This window comes from Trichechus manatus, unplaced genomic scaffold (genome assembly GCF_000243295.1).
Source record: "Trichechus manatus latirostris isolate Lorelei unplaced genomic scaffold, TriManLat1.0 scaffold00034, whole genome shotgun sequence".
In the NCBI taxonomy this organism is placed as follows: Eukaryota; Metazoa; Chordata; class Mammalia; order Sirenia; family Trichechidae; genus Trichechus; species Trichechus manatus.
This window is the reverse complement of record NW_004443970.1, coordinates 20,951,662-20,973,222: the sequence shown is the minus strand read 5'-3', so window position 1 is coordinate 20,973,222 and position 21,561 is coordinate 20,951,662. Positions and strand designations below refer to the sequence as shown.

Below are 21,561 nucleotides of genomic sequence, written 5' to 3'. Positions count from 1 at the left end.
GAGAAATGCAGATCAAAACTACAATGAGATACCATCTCACCCCAACAAGGCTAGCATTAATCCAAAAAACAAAAATAATAAATGTTGGAGAGGTTGTGAAGAGACTGGAACACTTATACACTGCTGGTGGGAATGTAAAACAGTACAACCACTTTGGAAATCAATTTTGTACTTCCTTAAAAAGCTAGAAATAGAAGTACCATAGGATCCAACAATCCCACTTCTTGGAATATGGCCTAGAGAAATAAGTGCCATCATACAAATAGATAAATAAGTGCCATGCACACCCATGTTCATTGCAGCACTGTTCACAATAGCAAAAAGATGGAAACAACCTAGGTGCCCATCAATAGAGGAATGGATAAAGTATGGTATATTAACACAATGGAATACTACGCAATGATAAAGAACAATGATGAATCCGCGAAACATCTCACAACATGGATGAATCTAGAACATATTATGCTGAGTGAAATTCATCAGGCGCAAAAAGACAAATATTGTATAAGACCACTATTATAAGAACTCGAGAAAATGTTTCAACACAGAAGAAAACATTCTTTGATGGTTACAACAGTGGGGAGGGAGGGAGAGGGAAATTCACTAACTCTAGACAGTAGAGAAGAATTATCTTAGGTGAAGTGAAGGACAACACACAATACAGGGGAAGTCAGCATAACTGGACTAAACCAAAAGTCCACTAAACCAACTAGAATACAACAAAACATTTCAAGGAACAGAGTCACAGAGCAGGGGTCTGGGAACCATGATTTCGGGGGACATCTAGGTCAACTGGCATAACAAAGTTTATTAAGAAAATGTTCTGCATCCCCTTTGATGACTAGCGTCTGGGGTCTTAGAAGCTTGCTGGCGGCCATCTAAGATGCACCAGTTGGTCCCAACCCACTTGGAGCAAAGGAGAATGAAGAACACCAAAGACAGAAGGCAAATATTAGCCCAAGAGACAAAAGGGTGACATAAACCAGAGACTCTATCAAGCCTGAGACCAGAAGAACTAGATGGTGCCCAGCTACCACCAACGATCGCCCTGACAGGGAACACAACAGAGAACCCCTGATGAAGCAGGAGAAAAGTGGGGTGCAGAACTCAAATTCACACAAAAAGATCACACTTAATGATCTGACTGAGACTGGAGGGACCCCAGAAGACATGGCCCCTGGATTCTCTGTTAAACTAGAACTAAAACCATTCCCGAATCCAATTCTTCAGACAAAGATTAGACTGGACTATAAAACATAAAATAATACTCATGAAGAGTGTGCTTCTTAGTTCAAGTAGATACATGAGACTAAATGGGTAGCTCCTGTTGGAAAGCAGGATGAGAGGGCAAAAAGGGATAGGAGCTGGTTGAATGGGCATGGGAAACCCGGGGTGGAAAGGGGGAGTGTGCTGTCACATTATAGGGGTTGCAAGCAGGGTCACATAACAATAAATTAACTTGAGCTTTAAACTTTCACCTAAAGCACAATAAAAAAAAAGAAAACAGATTCTCCTCTAGAGCTTCAAAAAAGAATAAAGCCCTACTGACAACTTAATTTTAGCCCAGTGAAATTGATTTTGGGCTTCTGACCTCCAGAAATGTAAGATAATAAATTTCTGTTTTTTTAAGCCACTAAAAAACAGCTTTACCACCAACTGAATTTTCCTAATCTACAAAACTCATGTTCACAACCGGTTTAAACACTAGTTCAAGCGTGTCTCTACCACCACACTAATTAAGGAGAAAGCTCTTGTTATTCCAGGAAATGTGCAGCAGAGAGAAGCTAAGGCTTAACTGGCTTAAAATCTTGGTACCACCCCCATGTGGTAAGTACACAAAATGGCCACTAAGGCGGCCTGGGAGCTCTAGGCTCAGGTCCAGGCCACTACTTCTGGAGAACACAGACTGAACTCAGGATGCACAGCCATTCAGTGAAAACACAACCATTTGTGGGGTTTGTGTGTGGACATCAGTACTTCCTCCAGGATACCCAGGTGGGAGGCATCTTAGATTACAAATGGAAGTAAGTCCTGCAGTGAAGCCTTATTGTCGCTCATCCAGCTAGGCTTGCTGGGTTTTGTCTTTTGCTTTAGAGCTTCCTGATTCAGGTTTCCAATATGAAATTTTTTTTTTTTTTTTCTTGAAGGAAAATATGTCACTAATCTAAAAAAATTTAGAAATGGCTGGTTATTGGACAGCTTTTATTAAGAAAGGAAATGTTTAAGGAACCAACTCATTGCATAAAAATGAGACTTTGAATGAGAAAATCTATACTGAATCAACACAGTAAATGTGAACAGTTCTTGTAGGCAATTGAAAAAGAAAAAGCAGGCAATCAGGCCTTCGACATTTTATTTTAACTTAAGGAATATAAATGTACATTCAGTTGCCCATCACTAGGGAGAGGGATATGGACCCCTGGTGGTACAATGGTTAAGTGCTCAGCTGCTAACCAAAAGGTTAGCAGTTCAAATCCACCAGCCGCTCCTTGGAAACCCTATGAGCAGTTCTACTGTGTCCAGTAGGGTCGCTGTGAGTTGGAATCGACTCCACGGCGACCGGTTTAGGGAAAGAGCTAGCTTTTCTCCAACTACACGCTTCACTCTCGCCCCTAATTATTGAGAATTGCTGCCCAATGGAATGGTTCCACCCTGTAGATATGTAGGAACTGAACATATTTGAGCAGCCTTGCTACAGAGGAGGAAGATAAACTATCAATAATGACAACTACTGTCAACCTGACAACTACTGTTACCCATCCCTGGGTGGCACAAACGGTTAAGTACTGGGCTACTAAACAAAAGGTTGGCGGTTCGAATCCTTCCATAGGCACCTCAAAAGAAAGTCCTGGCAATCTGCTCCAAAAGATCACAGCCGTTCAAAACCCTATGAAGCACAGTTCTACTCTGAAACACATAGTGCGGTCATGAGTCAGAATTGACTCAAAGGCAACAGCAATTGGTTAAGGAGTTCGCTGAGCAATATAAACGGTTTATGCTCAGCTACCAACCAAAGGTTTGGCAGTTCAAGTCCACCCACTGGTACTGCAGAAGAAAAGCCTAGAGATTGATTTCTTTAAGATTACCCATTGAAAACCCTATGGAGCAGTTCTGCTCTAACATGGGGTCATCATGAGTAGGAATCAACTCGATGGCAATGAGTTTGGTTTTTTCGGTTTGGTCAATCTGACCTCCCCTAACAAGCAAAAGGCAGCAACGGGGGGCCAGTTAGTGTCAGCGCAGGTCATCACAAACTCCTTAGGCTCTGAGGAGAGCAACCGATTTCAATGATGATACTTAACCACCCCCAAAAAGTAGATTTAGGTTTGGTGGATGCTGAATTCAAAGGCAGGTCAATAAATGCCTTTTGAAAAGATTTCCACTGAAAATGACAGAGCTAAAGAAGTTTCTCACTTGAAAGGACCAGTGTCACTTCTCTGAAAAAAGCACTTTTCAACCCCACCATCTAGAAGCCTTTTTGGTGACATGTGTTTCCTGTCATTTGACAACAGGGATGAAGACAGTCTGCCCACCTCTCACTGGTGTGAATGAGGCTGAGCCTAAACCAGTGATCTGGGGACCCAAACAATGTAACTACCGAGTGGCACAAACAGTTATGCGCTTCTGAAGACAGTCCCGGTGATCTGCTTCCAAAAGGTAAACAGCCTTGAAAAAACTAGGGAGCAGTTCTACTCTGTACACATGGGGTTGCTGTGACTTGGAACTGACTCAACGGAGGCAACTAACAATCACAACAGGTCCAGAAAACCCTGCTGCCATCAAGTCTATTCCAACTCACAGCAACCCTATAGGTCAGAAAAGAACTGTCCCATAGGGTTTCCAAGGAGTGGCTGGTGGATCTGAACTGCCAACCTTTTGGTTAGTAGACTAGTTCTTAACCACTGTGCCACCAGGGCTCCAACAGGTCCAGGAGTTCACCAAATTCCTCGACCAAGCGTGCTTCCTTCTGCGTGGCTGACGTGAGTCTGTTTGATTAACTGAAACTCCTCCGTGACAGTCATTTAAAAATCACTTCATGTTAGCATCTGCCCAGTACTCTTCCGTTTCACACAGCATGCTCATTACACCGTTCAAACCCTCCCCTCGACGTGACTAAACTCCTCGGTTTGGTTTCTAATAAAAGCATTCCTGCTTCAGACATTTAGCAGCCCAGCTGTGTTTATTAGAATTTATCAAATGTTATTCCCCTGCCTCCAAGTACAAAAAAAAAATCAAGTATTCCAGAGGGAGGGCCCCCTTCCCTTTATTTAAAATACAATTCAAATCCCCTGATACGTTTTCTCCCTCACTGCAGCTGTCTACACTCAACTCTGTGCAGCTCTCTTCCCTTCATTGGCTACAACAGCCTCTCCCTGAGGGGCCGCACAATTGTCGTTCCCGGAATCAACAATGGCACCCACAACTGGCTCCCCAAGTGAAGAGCTCAATAAAAATGCCACGTAAGTAGCTATTCTTGTGAAAACATCTGGAACCATTCTGGCCCTCTAGCGCCCTACTTTGGCCACGTGTCCATGCCAATCTGCGGGCTGTGATTTCATTTTACCTTTACAGCGTTCAGTAGAGCCAAGCCTGTTACCGGGCAGGTCTGCTCTTAAATCATCTCAAACTCATTCAGAGGAGCAGGTGCTCAGGACGCAACGCCAACCGAAGAAAACCGTCACGGCAAAGGCAGACATCTTTCTGGAGCTGCAGTTCAGATAAGGGCTCAGGACTGAGTCACCTCCCTAATGACGGGGGAGGCTGGGCAACAGCTGCTGGGTCTGGGGCATAAGGGGCCTGGCCCCCAGTACTGCTGCCATTAGTGAATCCAGGAAAGAGGGGGGCAGGAGACACAGCCAAAATATTTACTGGACTCCCATGGTATTTGATTTGTTTCCTCCCATAAGACATTCCTGGAAAGTGTAACTTCAATAATCACACAGTGATTGCTATTATAACTGTTAAGAAGCCCTGGTGGCATGTAATGGTTAAGTGCTCAGCTGCTAACGGAAATGTTGGCAGTTAGAGGCCACCCTGCTTAGAAAACCTTATGGAGCAGTTCTACTCTGTCACATGGGGTAGCTGTGGGTTGGAATCAACTTGAGGGCACCTAACAACAACAACATTGTAACTGTTAGGATGAAAAGAGATGATAGCTGTAGCCCACTCAGCACAGTAACTGAACAGCATGTTGTTGTTGTTGTCAGGTGCCATCGAGTCAGTTCCGACTCATAGTGACCCTATGTACAACAGAATAAAACACTGCCCCATCCTGCACCATCCTCACAATCGTCATTACGCTTGAATCCATTGTTGCAACCACTGTTGAGGGTCTTCTTGTTGAAGGTCTCTTCTCTTCTTGTTGAGGGTTCACACTGAGGGTCTTCCTCTTTTTCGATGATCCTCTACTTTACCAAGCATGATGTCCTTCTCTAGGGATTAGTCCCTCCTGATAACATGTCCAAAGTATGTGAGATGAAGTCTCGCCATCCTTGCTTCTAAGGAGCATTCAGGTTGTACTTCACCCAAGACACATTTGTTCATTCTTCTGGCAGTCCATGGTATATTCAATATTCTTCGCCAACATCATAATTCAAAGGCATCAATCCTCCTTCAGTCTTCCTTATTCATTGTCCAGTTTTCCATGCATATGAGGCAATTGAAAATACCATGGCTTGGGTCAGGTGCACCTTAGTCCTCAAAGTGACATCTTTGCTTTTTAACACTTTAAAGAGGCCTTTTGCAGCAGGTTTGCCCAATGCACTACATTGTGTTGTTTAATTTCTTGACTGCTGCTCCCATGTGAGTGTTGATTGTGGATACAAGTAAAATGAAATCTTTAACAACTTCAATCTTTTCTCCATTTATAATGATGTTATTTATTGGTCCAGTTGTGAGGATTTCTGTTTTCTTTATGTTGAGGTGTAATCCCTACTGAAGACTAGTCTTTGATCTTCATCAGTAAGTGCTTCAAGTCCTCTTCACTTCTTCAGCAAGCAAGGTTGGGTCATCTGCATATTGCAGGTTGTTAATGAGTCTTCATCCAATCTTGATGTCACACTCTTCTTCATATAGTCTAGCTCCTCGGATTATTTGTTAAGCATACAGGCTGAGTAAGTATGGTGAAAGGATACAACCCTGATGCACACGTTTCCTGATTTTAAACCACGCAGTATTCCCATATTCTGTTTGAACGACTGCCTCTTGGTCTACGTACAGGTTCCTCATGAGCACAAGTAAGTGTTCTGGAATTCCCATTATTTGCAATGTTATCCATAATTTTTTATGATCCACACAGTTGAATGCCTTTGCATAGTTAATAAAACACAGGCAAACATCTTTCTGGTACTCTGTTTTCAGCCAAGACCCATCTGACCTCAGCAACAATATCCCTCATTCCACGTCCTCTTATGAATCTGGCTTGAATTTCTGGCAGTCCGCTGTCAATGTACTGCTGCAGCCACTTTTGAATGATCTTCAGCAAAATTTTACTTCTGTGTGATATTAATGATATTGTTCGATAATTTCCGCATTCTGTTGGATCATCTTTCTTTGATGTAGAAATGTGTAGCTCGCCCAGCAGAATGACTGAACAGCATATGCTGGATCAATAGGTACTAGTTCTTTTTCTCTATGACCTTATTGATGGCCAGGCCCACAGCCAACATGATCTAAAGGAGACAATACTGGCTTTGTCTGAATTAACTAAGAACACGCAGGTGTTGGGGCCCGAGGCTACACGGACATTCGCATGGACACACCCATTGGGCTATCTGCCCAGCCACCCCTTTCCGGGCATCATATCTTTGCCTCTGATGCCACAGTAACAGTGACGGCTTCATGCACAGTCAATCAATAAGTCCATTGGCAATCGGCCCAGGCAGGCCCGAGGACCTCCCTGGGAATTTGGAGTTGGGACTGAAAGAGAAAGAACTCCCAGCCACTCTCCAGGAAGCTGGCCTGGAACCTATGTCGTTGGCAACCTGGCTGTCCACCATGAGGACTGCAGCATGGGGAGACAGGGTGGGGAGGAGGAAGAATGAAGTAGTCGATGTACAGAGAGGAGCCAAGACAAGATGTAGAGAGTCAGGAGGGTCCCTGATGGCTGATCCCTCACTAAGTTCCATGAGATGACCTAGAATCCTGATGATAAAGTCTCTTTTTTGATTACCTTAGCTAACAGGCTTCCATTACCTATAACAGAGAGAGCTCACACTTCGTCCAAAATCCTAGTGGTACCACAAATTCCAATGAAACCAAGCTGAGCTTCTCCCCCCACCCTCACTTCTAAGATCCCTGGGTGATGCAAATGGTTTGCATGTGACTACTACCCTAAAGGTTGGTAGTTTGAACTCACTCAGTGGTACCAAGCAAGAAAGGCATGGTAATCTGCTTCTTTAAAGATTACAGCCAAGAAAACCCAATGGAGCAGTTCTTCTCTGACACGTACGGGGTCACCATGAGTCGGAATCGACTCGACAGCAGCGGGGTTTTTTTCCCTCACTTCCACCATTTACCCAACTCCACTCCCACACCTGCCAAATCCCAGGAGCAAATGAGATTAGCCTAAAATGTTTTTAAACATAGGTCAACCGTCCTAAAATCTAATTTTAGACATATACCAAAACAAGGTGGAGAATAATTTCAGGGAATTTCTATTAAAATAAAAAGCAGAGAAAATTTTTCTTTTGCTTGTTCCATTAGAATGGCTCTGATTTGGTTCCTAATTTATGCCAAATTCATCACAGCCACATAAAACTGAAAAAGGCGTTGCTCACTGTCCCCAGCAAATAATCTTCTGCAATGCCTGCTTTTAATGTGTGGAAAGTAACTGTTTTCCATAGTCACCTATGGTCATTTTAAAGGCATCATAGTAAAATAAAAGCAAAAACAAAAAAAACAAATCTGTTGCCCTGGAGTCGATTCCAACTCATAGCAACCCTACAGGACAGAGGAGAACTGCCCCATAAGGGTTCTAAGCCTGTAATCTTTATGGAAGCAGCAGGGTAAAATAAAAGGGAAACAAATTATCCACAAAGTAGTTGTGGAATGATGGAGAAATAACTAGTCCTGGAGGCCGGGGTTTCTCAATTTCCCACTTGTTAGTTGTGTGTCTTGAACATGTAACCGCTTTCTGACTTAGTTTCCTAATCTGTATAACCCATTGCTGTTGAGTCCATACCAACTCATAGCAACCCTACAGGACAGGGCAGAAGTACCCCATAGGGTTTCCAAGGTTGAAATCTTTATGGAAGTAGACTGCCCCATCTTTCCCCTGTGGAGCTGCTGGAGGGTTCGAACCACAGACCTTTTGGTTAGCAGCCGAGTGCTTAACCACTCTGCCACCAGGGCTCCTTAATCTGTACGACGGGGATAGTAAATAGAAATAACACAACCATCTACCCCTCCCAAAGTTGTTGGGAGGATCAAATGGGATAACACCCAGCCAAGCATGGTATCAGCCTTACAGCAGATACTGGAAACAGCAGTTAAGAACAAAGATACAAAGAAAAACAAGACCATTATTTGTAGATTTTTCTTTTCGTTGTGCATCAGGTGGGAGGTTACAGACCAAATTAGTTTCCCATTTGAGAGTCTGTACATAAAGCATTCCATGACATTGGTTTCATTCCCCACAATGTGTCAGCACTCTCCCCATTTCCACGCTGGGTTCCCCGTTTCCTTTCATCCTGATTTTCTACCCCTTCCTGCCTTCTCATCTTTGCTTTTGGGCAAATACTGCCCTTTCGATTGCGTATAATTGACTGTTCTGAGAAGCACGTTCCTCTTGGGTGTTACTATTTATTTTACAGGACTGTCCATTGTTTGGCTAGAAGGTGGTATCCGGGAATCGCTTCAGTTCCAGTTCAGAAGGGTATCTTCACTTTACCTCTATAGTAATGGAACTGTTCCTTTATGTGGCCACTGCGTGGAGAATTTTCTTGAAGGAGCAGTACTATTCTGACATCCCCTCCCTATCCCAATCTCGGCATCAAGTTTGGCCAATTCTGCCTCTCAAATAATATTCATTGCAGCTATGTTTACTGAGGATTTTTCTCAGTGTGTCTCAGGCATGGTTTTAAACATGGGCTCTAAACATATATCATTTAAGCCTCACAGATATAAGCTATGAAGTGGGTTATGATAGTCATATTCCATCTCAGAGAACAGAGACCAAGAACTTGGCAAAAATCATCCAGCAGGTAGTAGGCAAGAGCTAGGATTTGAACCAAGTCCTTTGGACATAAAATAGATACTGCATCCCTAGCTGGCGCCAACAGTTTGTGCTCAACTGCTAATCAAAAGGTTGGAGGTTCGAACACATCCAGCAGGACCATGGAAGAAAAGGCCTGGCGATCTGCTTCCATTAAGATTACAGCCAAGACCATGGAGACCATGGTCTCGGGGAACATCTAGCTTAACTGGCATAACATAGTTTATGAAAAAAATATTCTACATTGTACCTTGTTGAGTAGCGTCTGGGGTCTTCAATGCCTGTGAGCAGCCATCTAAGATACTCCACTGGTCTCACCCCTTCCGGAGCAAAGGAGAATGAAAAAAACAAGATACAAGCGAAAGATTGGTCCAAAGGACTAACAGACCACAACTACCACAGCCTCCACCAGACTAAGTCCAGTACAACTAGATGGTGCCCGGCTACCACCACAGACTACTCTGACACGGATCACAACAGAGGGTTGTGATCAAGAGGGTTTCTCCCGGACCAAGCTGGAGAAAAATGTAGAACAAAATTCTAACTCACAAAAAAAGACCAGACTTACTAGCCTGACAGAGACTGCAGAAACCCTGAAAGTACGGCCCCCGGACACCATTTCAGCTCAGTAATGAAGTCATCCCGAGGTTCACCCTTCAGCCAAAATTAGACGGGCCCATAAAACAAAACGAGACTAATGGGGCACAACAGCCCAGGATCAAGGACTAGAAGGCAGAAGGGGGCAGGAAGGCTGGTAATAGGGAACCCAAGGTGGAGAAGAGAGGGTGTTGACATGTCGTGGGGTTGTTAACCATTGTCATAAAACAATATGTATACTAACTGTTTAATGAGAAACTATCTGTTCTACAAACCTTCATCTAAAGTACAATAAAAAAAATTTAAAAAAAAAGACTTCATGCTGGTTAAAAGAGGGGGGAAAAAAAGATTACAGCCAAGAAAACCCTATGGACCAGTTCTACTTTGTAACACATGGGGTTACCATGAGTCAGAATTGACTCAGTGGCAACTAACAACAGCAGCATCCATTTGGACCTTACCTTTGCCTCACTCTAAGTTCCTTCATTATTACCTCCCCCTGGACTCCTGCAGGGAGCCCTGGTGGCATTGTGGTTAAGAGCTTAGCTGCTAAACAAAAGGTCAGCAGTTCAAATACACCAGCCTCTCCTTGTAAACCTTATGGGGCAGTTCTGCTCTGTCCTGTAAGGTCACTTTGAGTCGGAATCGACTCTACAGCAATTGGTTTTGGTTGGACTACTGCTGGAGTCCCCAGACAGGTCTCCTAGTCAGTTCCTCTCCTCTAATGACCTATCCTACAAGCCGATGTCGGAGTCATCTTCCTAAAAGCCAGTTCTACTTCTACCTTGTCTACAGCACCCAGAAAGCAGGGGCCTTCAATAAAAGCTTAAATGATGGAAACCTCCATTCAAATACTATCTGTAGCTTCCTTCCCTCTACAAAGCTCCCTGGCCTGGCACTAAGGGCCCTCTATGTTCTGGCTCTAGCTAAGCTTGGTCAACTTATTCTAAGAACACCCTAACCTCACCCCATACTGGAATAAACCACAGTCTTCTCCACTCCCAAACATGCTGTTTCCTCTGCCTGGAACACCCTTTCCTCAACTCCCCTGGTCATCCTGCCCCCAACACCCTCTCTAGGTTGCATGAATGAATGAATAACTTTTGCTTTAGTGAGCCTAAGCATAGCTAGCACATTGTATCGCTCTTGCAGCTTCAGGCCAGGCCAGGCATTCCTGAAATACCCACAGCCAGGTCCTAGAGCCCACTGTGCCAGGTCGCATAGCTACCTGTGTTCTTGGCATAATGTATGATCATCTCCTCTTCTGCCCAGGAAGAAGGCTGGGAGTCTCGGCTCAACAAGACCTTTCCATCTTGTGTTTATGAAGAGACACAACATGGGCTTCTCTTAGAGAGTTCCACGTGCAAAATTCGGCATGCCATTTTGGTTGGACACAAGGATGTAGAAGTGAAGAACTCCCTAGAGAGATGGCATGAAAAGAGGCAGCCCGGCCTCCACAGCCCTGCTTTCCTCCCTCTTCTGCTCCTTGGCCTGTGCTGGGACTTGCACTCAGCACACCTCTACTCTTTCAAAAAGAAAAAAATATACTACAGGATGATATCTCCTATGTATAGTAATGTCTAAGAAGACATTAGCCCATACGGGGCTGGTCCTGAAGCCTTCTGCTTTTGTTAATTCGGTTGAGGCACTAAATAATAAGAAGGAACTCATACCAATGTTCATTGCTGCACTGTTCACGTTAGCCAAAAGATGAAAATAACCTAAATGTCCATCAACAGATGAACAGATACACAAAATATGGTACATACATACAATGGAATACTACTCAGCCATAAAGAGAAATGAAGTTCTGATGTATGCTACAACATGGATGAACCTTGAAAACATCACGCTGAGTGAAATCAATTCGTCACAAAAGGGCAAATATTTATAAGTATGATCTCACTTATATGAAATAGGCAAATGCAGGGAGACCAAAGTTTATCGGTGATTACCAGGGGTAGGAGGGAGAAGGGAAAGGGGGAGTTTTAGTTTAGGGGCACTGAGTTTCTTCTAATGGTGGCAGAATAACTTGGCAATGGGTAGTGGCAATGGTTGCACAACACGTTGAACATAATCAACGTCACTGTAATGTACATGTAAAATATGTTGCATTGGCAAATGTTTTGTTATACTGTATATATTTTTAGCCCAATAAAACAACTTAAAAAAATTTTAAAAAGAGCCCAACTTTTCTTTTTCCCCAATTACTAAAGCCTCTACCTAAGATTTGGTGCTCGTGAAATGCACTAGCCCCAAATAGAAATGTCCTGATTGTCTCGTATGTGTTGTTTATGTTGCCAAACACCCAGTGGACACCATGAGACTATTATGAAATTTAATAACGGAGCAAAGGAATGTAAGTTTTGGAAGGGTGGAAGAAAACCAACACTCTGATGTTATCTGTTAAAGTCAATATTCTTTAAGCAACCTAATAAACTTTTTTTTTTTTTTTGCAAGGGGTAGTAATCCTCTGTTCTGCTCCTGAAACTTCGGGAACTTCTTTCTGCAAGGTAGTAAGTACTGATGAAGGTCAAGGGAAAAGTAGGCTAACATCCTCAGATTGCATTAGGATTTTCAGATGCCGCCTTCTAAACTAATGATGGTAGATTTCAAAATCCTAAAATCCATGGGGAAGTGTTGTGTAAAGCTAAAGGAGGCCTTCTAACCTGATCATTTGAATGACGGTTTTACGAAATGCTGCTCTCTCTTGTAAAGTGATTATGAAAGAGGCTACCTACGAAATCTAAAGGGAGCAAAACAGAAGAACATATGGAAAGAGATTACGGGATTAATGAATTATGCAATATGCCTTAGAATAATAACACAAGTTGCCTCCCAATCTTTTTGAGGAAGTCATTGTATATTCATATTAAACAGCTAAATGTTATGCTTTTTACGTTAAAAAAAAAGATTTGAATCACTAGCAGGTATTTGTTTATTCAATAACATTTACACAAAGTCTACAAATACACAAAGAGAGAAGCATTCAGAACAGTGCGTTTGTATTCAGCATTAACAAACTCAGCTTATTTTTTATTTCCTAATTTAACCTTTTAAGTAGTGACATACACAACTCTCTTCAATAAGAATCAGGGCTTAGAGTCACATATTTCACAAACTGAACTTGAAGCTTACAAAAAATTGACAACTACACTTCAAACTGTTTCAATTGCTTAACCTAAGACTAATAAATGTAAAAAAATTAAATGTTAAAATTTTATTTTAAGGAAAGCATATAAACTGTCAATAATATAAACAAGTGATGAAATTGACTAAATACGTACACATATTCCACCCCCCCACCCCCCCACCCACACAAATAAGCCTCTTATAAATGGTAGCTGAATGGCTATGGAAAATGATAAAGATTACTACAAATTTTATAATTTTTAGTAATCAGCCATAGTATTCAAGTATTTATAGTTTAAAGAAGAAGCCTAGGTAGGTCTAATATTAAGCAAATAAAAAATCTAGGCTGCCAACCCTAGTAGCAAATAATCCCCATGGACCATTTTCACCTCATAATTCTGTCCTTGCAAACACACACCCTGAATACTTTTGAGTACAGATGAGAGGGGTCATAAGGGTAAGAAGGCCAAAGCAGCAAACAGTACTACATATAAAGGATACAGTACTATGCCTAGAAAGTTCCGGCAAGCGGGCCTCCCTTCCTTCCTCACATCCAAATTTTGAGACGGGAAGCAAACAGTTAAGTAGGTACACAGGTTTAGACAGGCCTACCCCAGCCCTAAACAATGTTAAAATGCATTTTGTGGTGAGTGAAGGAGAGTTAACCCTTTCGTGACTCATGGAACATACAATATCTCACCCACTTTTTATGCCTCTGGAATTCTTTGGGAGTATACTTTTCCCGCTGAAAGTATTTGCTTTCCTACAGTAAGGACTTGTATAATGATGAAAGGCAAAAAAAAAAAAAAAAAATGTGTTGACGCAAAATAGCTGGGATATTAGGCAAAACCAGAGGGGCTCCATGTACCCAAATGGAAGGCACCCCACAATAAAGCCTGCTACCCAAGACTGGTGGACCAGATGGGCTCCCATAAATCATGTATTTTCACATAATATTTCTCAAAATGTATATTACCGACCAAAAATGTAAACACACTCAATGACTCAGCATGCATTCCTCTACTGAAAACACACGTTATCAACAAAAAATTTCAAAGCAGAAAATAATTGAGTCTTGAAAGGATTAAATTTTTCAAGTGCTAGCCCAGCCAGGAGATGCCAGCAACTTCTCATTTGATGATGAACAATTTGCATTTTTAGCCTTTACTTTTGATATGTATTTTAGAATAATTCACTGATCCAACCAAAAAAAAAAAAAAAAAAGGGGGTGGAGGGGTAAGTCACGAGTAGGGGAAGGATAAACAATTAAAAAACTGACATAGGTGACATAGCAACATAGTTGGATTCCATTTCTTATAAATCACATTTCTGACAACCCATTTAAGCTGATATAAGTCTTCTCAACTTCTGTCTACATACTTTCTGCTCCTGCGCAGTTCAATCACATGGAACCTCATACTTTAAATACTATCTCATATATTGATTGTATTGTCATTAGAAAACAAGAAATACTGTGTCTGTGTATTTGAACATCAATCGCCAGCACTTACCTTCAGGAAAATTGTGGGGCTGAACAACATGGAGAAAGGTGTGCACCATTCGAAAGAGACCTGTAATGGATCCTGTACTAGGGGAGCCACTGGTCTCATAGTTCACTGCAGGCAAGTCAAAATGCAGACCCTCAGGAGTCTGTGTAGACGAAGGCGGCCCTGCTGAAATGGTCTTCCCACACAGCCCCAGCAGCAGTAAGCAGCCAAGGATAAGAGCCATAGCTAGCAAGCTCCCCAAAACATGAGGTAGAACTGGGTTCCTCCCACTTCAGAGGTTCTGGAAGCTTCAGGAAAGGAGGCAGCTTCCCTGGGCAGTACAGGCGCGCTGGGAACAGCTCAGTAGAACTCTCAGTCGTCTGGCTGGGCTGGCATGCAGCGAAGGGTGCAGACGAGCCTTCTCCAGAGGAGGTCAGTTACTCAGGGCACCATCCCTAACAGGAAGAGAAAGGGCAGCAGAGTCACCAATGCCTGTAACCTGCCTCTGCCTCCACCAGCAGCTTCCTTGGGGAGGAGGTTATGAGCTTAGAGCAAACCCTCAGCGTAATCTGGATGGGCGGAAACCAAACACAGGGACTGCTCCATAGCCACAGGGAGGGGCTGGCATGGAAGCAAGGACTCAGGGAAGAGCCTTCCTCAAGGGCCCAGACTCAGAGCACACGCCCTTCACGGGTTCAGGAAACACCAGGTCTTTGTAGAGAAGGCTGGGCAGTGTGAGAAGCTGGTATTTATTGAGCACTAACTCTATTACAGAAACTCTGGTGGTGTAATGGTTAAGAGCTATGGCTGCTAACCAAAAGTCCGGCAGTTCGAATCCCCCCGGCGCTCCTTGGAAACCCTATGGGGCAGTTCTACTGTGTCCTATAGGGTCACTATGAGTCGGAATTGACTCGATGGCAGTAACTCTATTCCGGGCACTGTTCTATGTGCTTTACAGGGGGACCTCATTCAAAGCATTATCCCATTTATAGACGAGTTAGCTGAGGTAGAGAAGGTTCCAGTGACTGGCCTGAGGTCACAGCTGGAATTCAAACTCAGTAGTTTGCGTTAAGGAGCCCTGGTGGCACAATGGTTAAGCATTCGGCTGCTAGGCCAAAGGTCAAAGGTTCGAACTCACCTAGTGGCTCTGTGAGAGAAAGACCTGGTGACCTTTTCCCAAAAAGATTAAAAACCCCATTATCGTCGAGTCGATTCTGACTCACAGTGACCCTATAGGACAGGGTAGAACTGCCCTATAGGGTTTCCAAGGAGCAGCTGATGGGTTCGAACTGCCAACCTTTTCATTAGCAGCCAGGCTCATAACCACTACATTACCAGGGCTCCTCCGAAAAGACTACAGCCTAGAAAACCCTATGGAGCAGTTCTACTCTGTACTATAGGGTTGCTATGAGTCAGAATCGACTCCACGGCAAACAACAAAGTTTGCCTTCAGGGAGTCCCTAGGTGGTGCAATGGTTAACGTGCTTGGCCGCTAACTGAAAGGTTGGAGGCTCGAGTTCACCTAGAAGTGCCTCAGAAGAAAGACCTGGCAATCTACTTCTGAAAAATCAGCCATTGAAAACCCTATGGAGCACAGTTCTACCTGACACACATGGGGTCACCATGAAGCAGGGTCAACTCCGGTAAAGATTACAGCCTAGGACACTCTATGGGGAAGTTCTACTCTGTTCTATAGGGTCACTGTGAGTCAGAATTAACTCAGCATCACGCAACAGCAACAAAATTCTATTGTTAGCTCTGTACTGAGCTAATTGGAGTGAAAAGGGACTTGGAAGACAAGGCAGTGTCTAAAGGGATTACATATGAATTGACATCTTCATTCAGATAGTTCATGAAATCCCACCTTTTGTCTGGAGCTTTCTTTGACTTGGTGGAATGTAGGTCATTTGGCCCCTTGTAAACTGTGTCACTTTCTTGGTTATGCCCCCGCCCCAGCTCCCATCTCACAGTGTGTTTCAGGTTGGTTAAAAAAAAAAAAGTTTGCCTTCAGAGTCCAAGCTCTCACCACTACACCAAGATACCACCCTGACAGAGCCCGGCTTCTCAAAGACTCCAATCAGAGATTCAGAGGCCCCCAGCAAAAGACTATAAATGCTTATTTCTCTTCAAGTTTGTGTTTTCTCTCCTTCTCTTTCCCCTCCCCCTCCTCTCTCTGTCCCTCTCTTAAACCCATTGCCATGGAGTCGATTCTGACTCATAGCAACCCTACAGGAGAGAGTAGAACTGCTCCATAGGGTTTCCAAGCAGCAGCTGGTGGATTCCAACTGCTAAACTTTTGGTTAGCAGCTGAGCTCTTAACCACTGTACCACCAGGGCTCCCTCTCTCTCTTACTCTGCCTTATATTCCACTTATCTGCCACTGATCTTATTTCAAACATCACCCTCTCTATGTCACCCTCAATCCAAACTAGAAGGACATGGCCCCAAGGCCAGGGACCAAACTCTCTGAGCTTGAGAGAGAGCACTGAACTCTGTTTTTCTAACAAGCTCACCAAGGAATTCTGATGGAAACCCTCACTCCGAGTCACCACATGGACATCTAGAGGTACAGGGAATGACAGGCAGGGCAGAGGGAGACCCCTGTCCATGCCCTGGGAAAGGAGAAAGAAGCAGGAATCCTAAAAGCTGTGGCCAACACAGTGTCCCGTGAGGGAAATGGACAGCAAGTTCCTCCAAAGTAGACCCTGTTTTATTGGTGTTTCTAGCCCCAGAGTAACTAAGGGAGTGGCACACACTTGGTGTTCACTTGCTGCTTGCTAACTAGAAAGTAAAGGAAAACAACTGATCGACTCATGCCATTACGTAAGACTAGGTGAATCAAAACAGAACCTACAAATAGAAACTGGGATGCACCTCTCTTCCTATCTTTTTGTTCCCCTGTTCAGAAACACCCTGATTTTATTTTGTAAGTTAGATGCTAGTTTACTGAGTATAGGCTGCTCCTGAAACACACTGTGAGATGGGAGCTGGGGTGGGGGCATAACCAAGAAAGTGACACATTTTACAAGGGGCCAAATGACCTACATTCCACCAAGTCAAAGAAAGCTCCAGACAAAAGGTGGGATTTCATGAACTATCTGAATGAAGATGTCAATTCATATGTAATCCCTTTAGACACTGCCTTGTCTTCCAAATCCCTTTTCACTCCAATTAGCTCAGTACAGAGCTAACAATAGAATTTTGTTGCTGTTGCGTGATGCTGAGTCAATTCTGACTCACAGTGACCCTACAGAACAGAGTAGAACTTCCCCAAAGAGCGTCCTAGGCTGTAATCTTTACCGGAGTTGATTGCCAGGTGGTTTGGACCTGTCGACCTTTCAGTCAGCAGCCGAGCCCTTAAGCATTGCACCACCAGGGCTCTTCCTAATAGAATCACTAAACCCTAAACACTCCCTCTATCAGATTATGGGCTGCTCAGTGCCATCCTCATTAACCCCAAACTCCAGCTGTGCCTCCCCTCCCCGTTTGCCACCACACCCACAATATACGCCATGACCCTGACAACTGCTTCCGAAGGGCTCGGTCTCCCTGCCAGGCCACAGGCACTGCAAACACCGATCCCCAGGCTCTGAAAGTCTGAAAGGCGCTAGGAAACTACCATCTTGCATATTCAAACACAAGTGTACTCTGCTTAATGTTCAAATTGTTTCTAAAGAGATCCAATGCTAAGAAGTAAAGCAAGTTAGCTTTCGTAAGCTCCCTGTCAGGAAACGACCAGGGATGCACAGGCTAGGAGCAAGATTTGGAAGGAAAGGGTGCGTGCTTACTCAAGTGGAATAGGACTGTTCTCCCCTAAGCACGCAAGCAGGCACACACACACACACACCCCACACATACCCACAGGCACACCACATACACACAGCACACGCAAACACCACACATGCATATACATCACACACATACCACACGCACATACACATCTACAGACACCACCACCACACACTCACACACCACCCTCACCACATATACTCACACATTCTCACACTCATGTCACAGACTCACACTCACACACACACCCCATACACATACTAACACACACCATACAAACACATCTACACTCACACACCACCTCACCACACGCACTCATACTCATGCCCCCATCACATACCACATCAACACATACACACACACCACACTCACACACCACACTCACACACCACCCTTACCACACACACACTCATGAATATATCGCACATACCACACACACACCACCCTCACCACACACTCATACATTCTCAAATATCACACACTCACACACACCATATACACACAACAGACACACTAGCAAATACCACATACAGACACATCTACACACGCATACATTCACACGCTCACACCCCACACACTCTCTCACACACACACACACACACACACACACACGTTCTTGTTTTCTGCTGAAGGATAGGCAGAGCGCTAAGCCTCAAGCACAGCAGCTGGGAGGATTAAGGGTTGTGCTGCTGAGGAAGGCTGACTTCCTGGTAATGCTATCCCATCTCAGCCAGGGATGGTGAGAAACAGCGGCAGGAGAGAAATGGCAGGCGGCCCGTGAGAGAGGTATGAATAAACAGGCTCTCCAACTCCCTCAGTGAAAAAGCAGAGGAAGGGAAATCCCAAATGAAATGAGCCATTAGTGCTCACTGCTGTAATGAGGGAAACATTAGTTGAGCTGGGTGACAGACTTCTTTACATCTTGCTCCAACGTGTGGGTCCTCCTTAAGTTTGAGAGCAAACTTTAAGGAAACCTGTTTATGAAACTCTAGACAATCGAAAAAGTCACATCAAAAAGGAGGAATTTTTCATCTCAGTTTTAATTAGGCACGCCAGAAAAGATGGCCTAGGTATAGAACTCTCACCTTCCACATGGGAGACAGGATTCGATTCCAGGCCAATGCACAGCCACCATCTGTCTGTCAGGTGGAGGCTTGCACGTTGCTATGATGCTGAACAGCTTTCAGTGGAGTTTTCAGACTAAGACAGAGATCTACTTGTGAAAATCAGCCAGTGAAAACCCTAGGGATCACAACACTCTAATCCGCAATCAATCACAGGGATGTATGATATAGCAGGTTCACAAGTTCTTAGGGCGAGGGACCATTTGGAGCAGAGCACAAACCAGTCACTGTTCTAATGGCATGATAACAGGCTTTTATTACTCACCGAACAAATAGCAAACAGCTTCATCAGCCAAGTTTCCCTGAAGTTAGGTTCCCATCCTCGGGTGAGATGTTATGATCGCATCCAAGTGTGCCCCACTTCGCACCATGGGTAAGGAATCCCAAAGTCCCTCTCTCCCAGGGTTAATATACTAGTAGGTTACAATGATTACGTGCCTAACAGCATGTACAGAAACAGGATAGGGGAAACCCTGCCCAACCAAACCCGTTGCTGTTGAGTAGATTCCGACTCATTGCGACCCTATGGGAGAGAGTAGAACTGCCTCCATAAGGTTTCCAAGGGGCAGCTGGTGGATTAGAACTGCCATCCTTCTGGTTAGCAGCCAAGCTCTTAAACATTGTGCCACCAGAATAGGGGAAGGGGGTAATAAAAGGGGAAGGCTTCCCCATGGGCAAGAAGACTGCTCATGGGCCCCTGCTCAGGGCATGTGGCCATCTCCTTATAGGCTATTCTAGCCTGACTGCCATCAGTTAACAATCCTTCCTCCTTGGCCCCTCTAAGATAAACAATAAATGTCTCTCAGAGGGCAATCATCTCCCCCTAAGGCACATACTTTGTGTCCATCAGTAGCTATTATGCCCATTATGGAGATGGTGGGGGACAATTACAGTACAGTGCACCTGTGGACCCAGGAGGATGTTGCAGGACCAGGCAGCATTTCATTCCCACACGTGTGGGATCACCATGAGCCGGGCCAACTCCAAGGCAATGAACAACAACAGGTACCCGGAGCAAGCAAGAGCAACTGAGAACAGCTCAGGAACTGCCCACTGAGAGCCCAGGAGAACCCTGGGGGAGTGGGTGGGCCGGGGAGGCTGACATCTGCATCAGTATAGAATGGGGCATTTATTTAAAATGCAGATTAACAGATCTAGTTTCTGGGGATGAGGCCCACTAAAGCGCAGTTTTAATAAGCTCCCTTGGTGATTGATTTTTAGGACAAGGAAAGTTGGAGAACTCGCACTGCTCCTGGATTATCTGCCTGGCCAATCCATGGCACTTTCCAAGGACACCTCAGGCTTCCCTAACACAGCTGCAGGACAACAGTCTGAAGGGAAAAGCTCCCCAAAGGCCCTTCTGGCATTGCACGGAACTGATCTATCCCAGTGGCTGTGTGGGATCCCTGACTTATCCTGTATGCCCAGGGCCTGGCACACAGTGGGCACTCAATAAAGCCTTGCTGAAACTCCGTGGTCAGGGACAGGGAGGAGAACTAGCACAACACGGTCATTTTTTACCTATTTCCAAACTGGATCAAGCATTTGTTTCTCATTAGCAGTCTTACAGGCTCTGGAAGGCAGGCATATGTTAGGTTGCTCTGTAGCAGCAGATTCTCGCCTCCCTAGACTCACCCCCGGCAGAATACCTCGTCTACAAGTCTGGGGACATACCTGCTGCTGGGACTCTCAGCTTTGCGGAACTTTGGAAATTGCTCCCCTGAGGCTATCCCCTTTAAAGGGGAACTAGACTAATCAATTAGGAAGTCTTGCTCATTTTTCTGGTTTACAGGACACAGATTCTTGGTTTGTACTACAAATGCACTGACTTCAAACTGGGAAAGGGGCCCAAGAACGTGAATTTTAAACAAAAACCTCACAGGATACTGAGCCTGGAATCCAGAGGACTGCTTTAACCAACATGGTTAAAAAGCAAATGGTGATGGAGCTGCTTCATTTCTTCTCTTTGTCTTTTGATGGAACTTTTCAAATCTTCCTTTTAAAGGATCTCTGTAGTGGATGTTTGTCATCTGGATTGTATTTCTTGGAGGGGTAGGGCTGCCCAGCTCCTGAGCTCATCTTTGTGAACCCTCTGGGAGGCAGCCATGCTTCTTAGTGTGAGGCCAGCTGAGGTGCCCAAATCCCGAACTCCCAGGGGCCATGTGACCCAAGCTGGGCCATCAGGTGCTTTCTCCTGGGCCTGTGCTTGGATTCACAC

General features: G+C 44.4%; 1 protein-coding gene across 1 annotated transcript in view; it reads right to left on the bottom strand.

Moving 5' to 3' along the window:
• Positions 1 to 14,761, bottom strand: part of PROM1 (prominin 1) — a 124,940-nt gene extending 110,179 nt beyond the window's left edge. The window contains exon 1 of the mRNA XM_023730251.1: positions 14,455 to 14,761. Coding sequence (XP_023586019.1) covers positions 14,455 to 14,674 — 220 coding nt within the window. The 5' untranslated portion in view covers positions 14,675 to 14,761. The remainder of the gene's footprint in view (positions 1 to 14,454) is intronic.
• Positions 14,762 to 21,561: the final 6,800 nt, after the last annotated feature.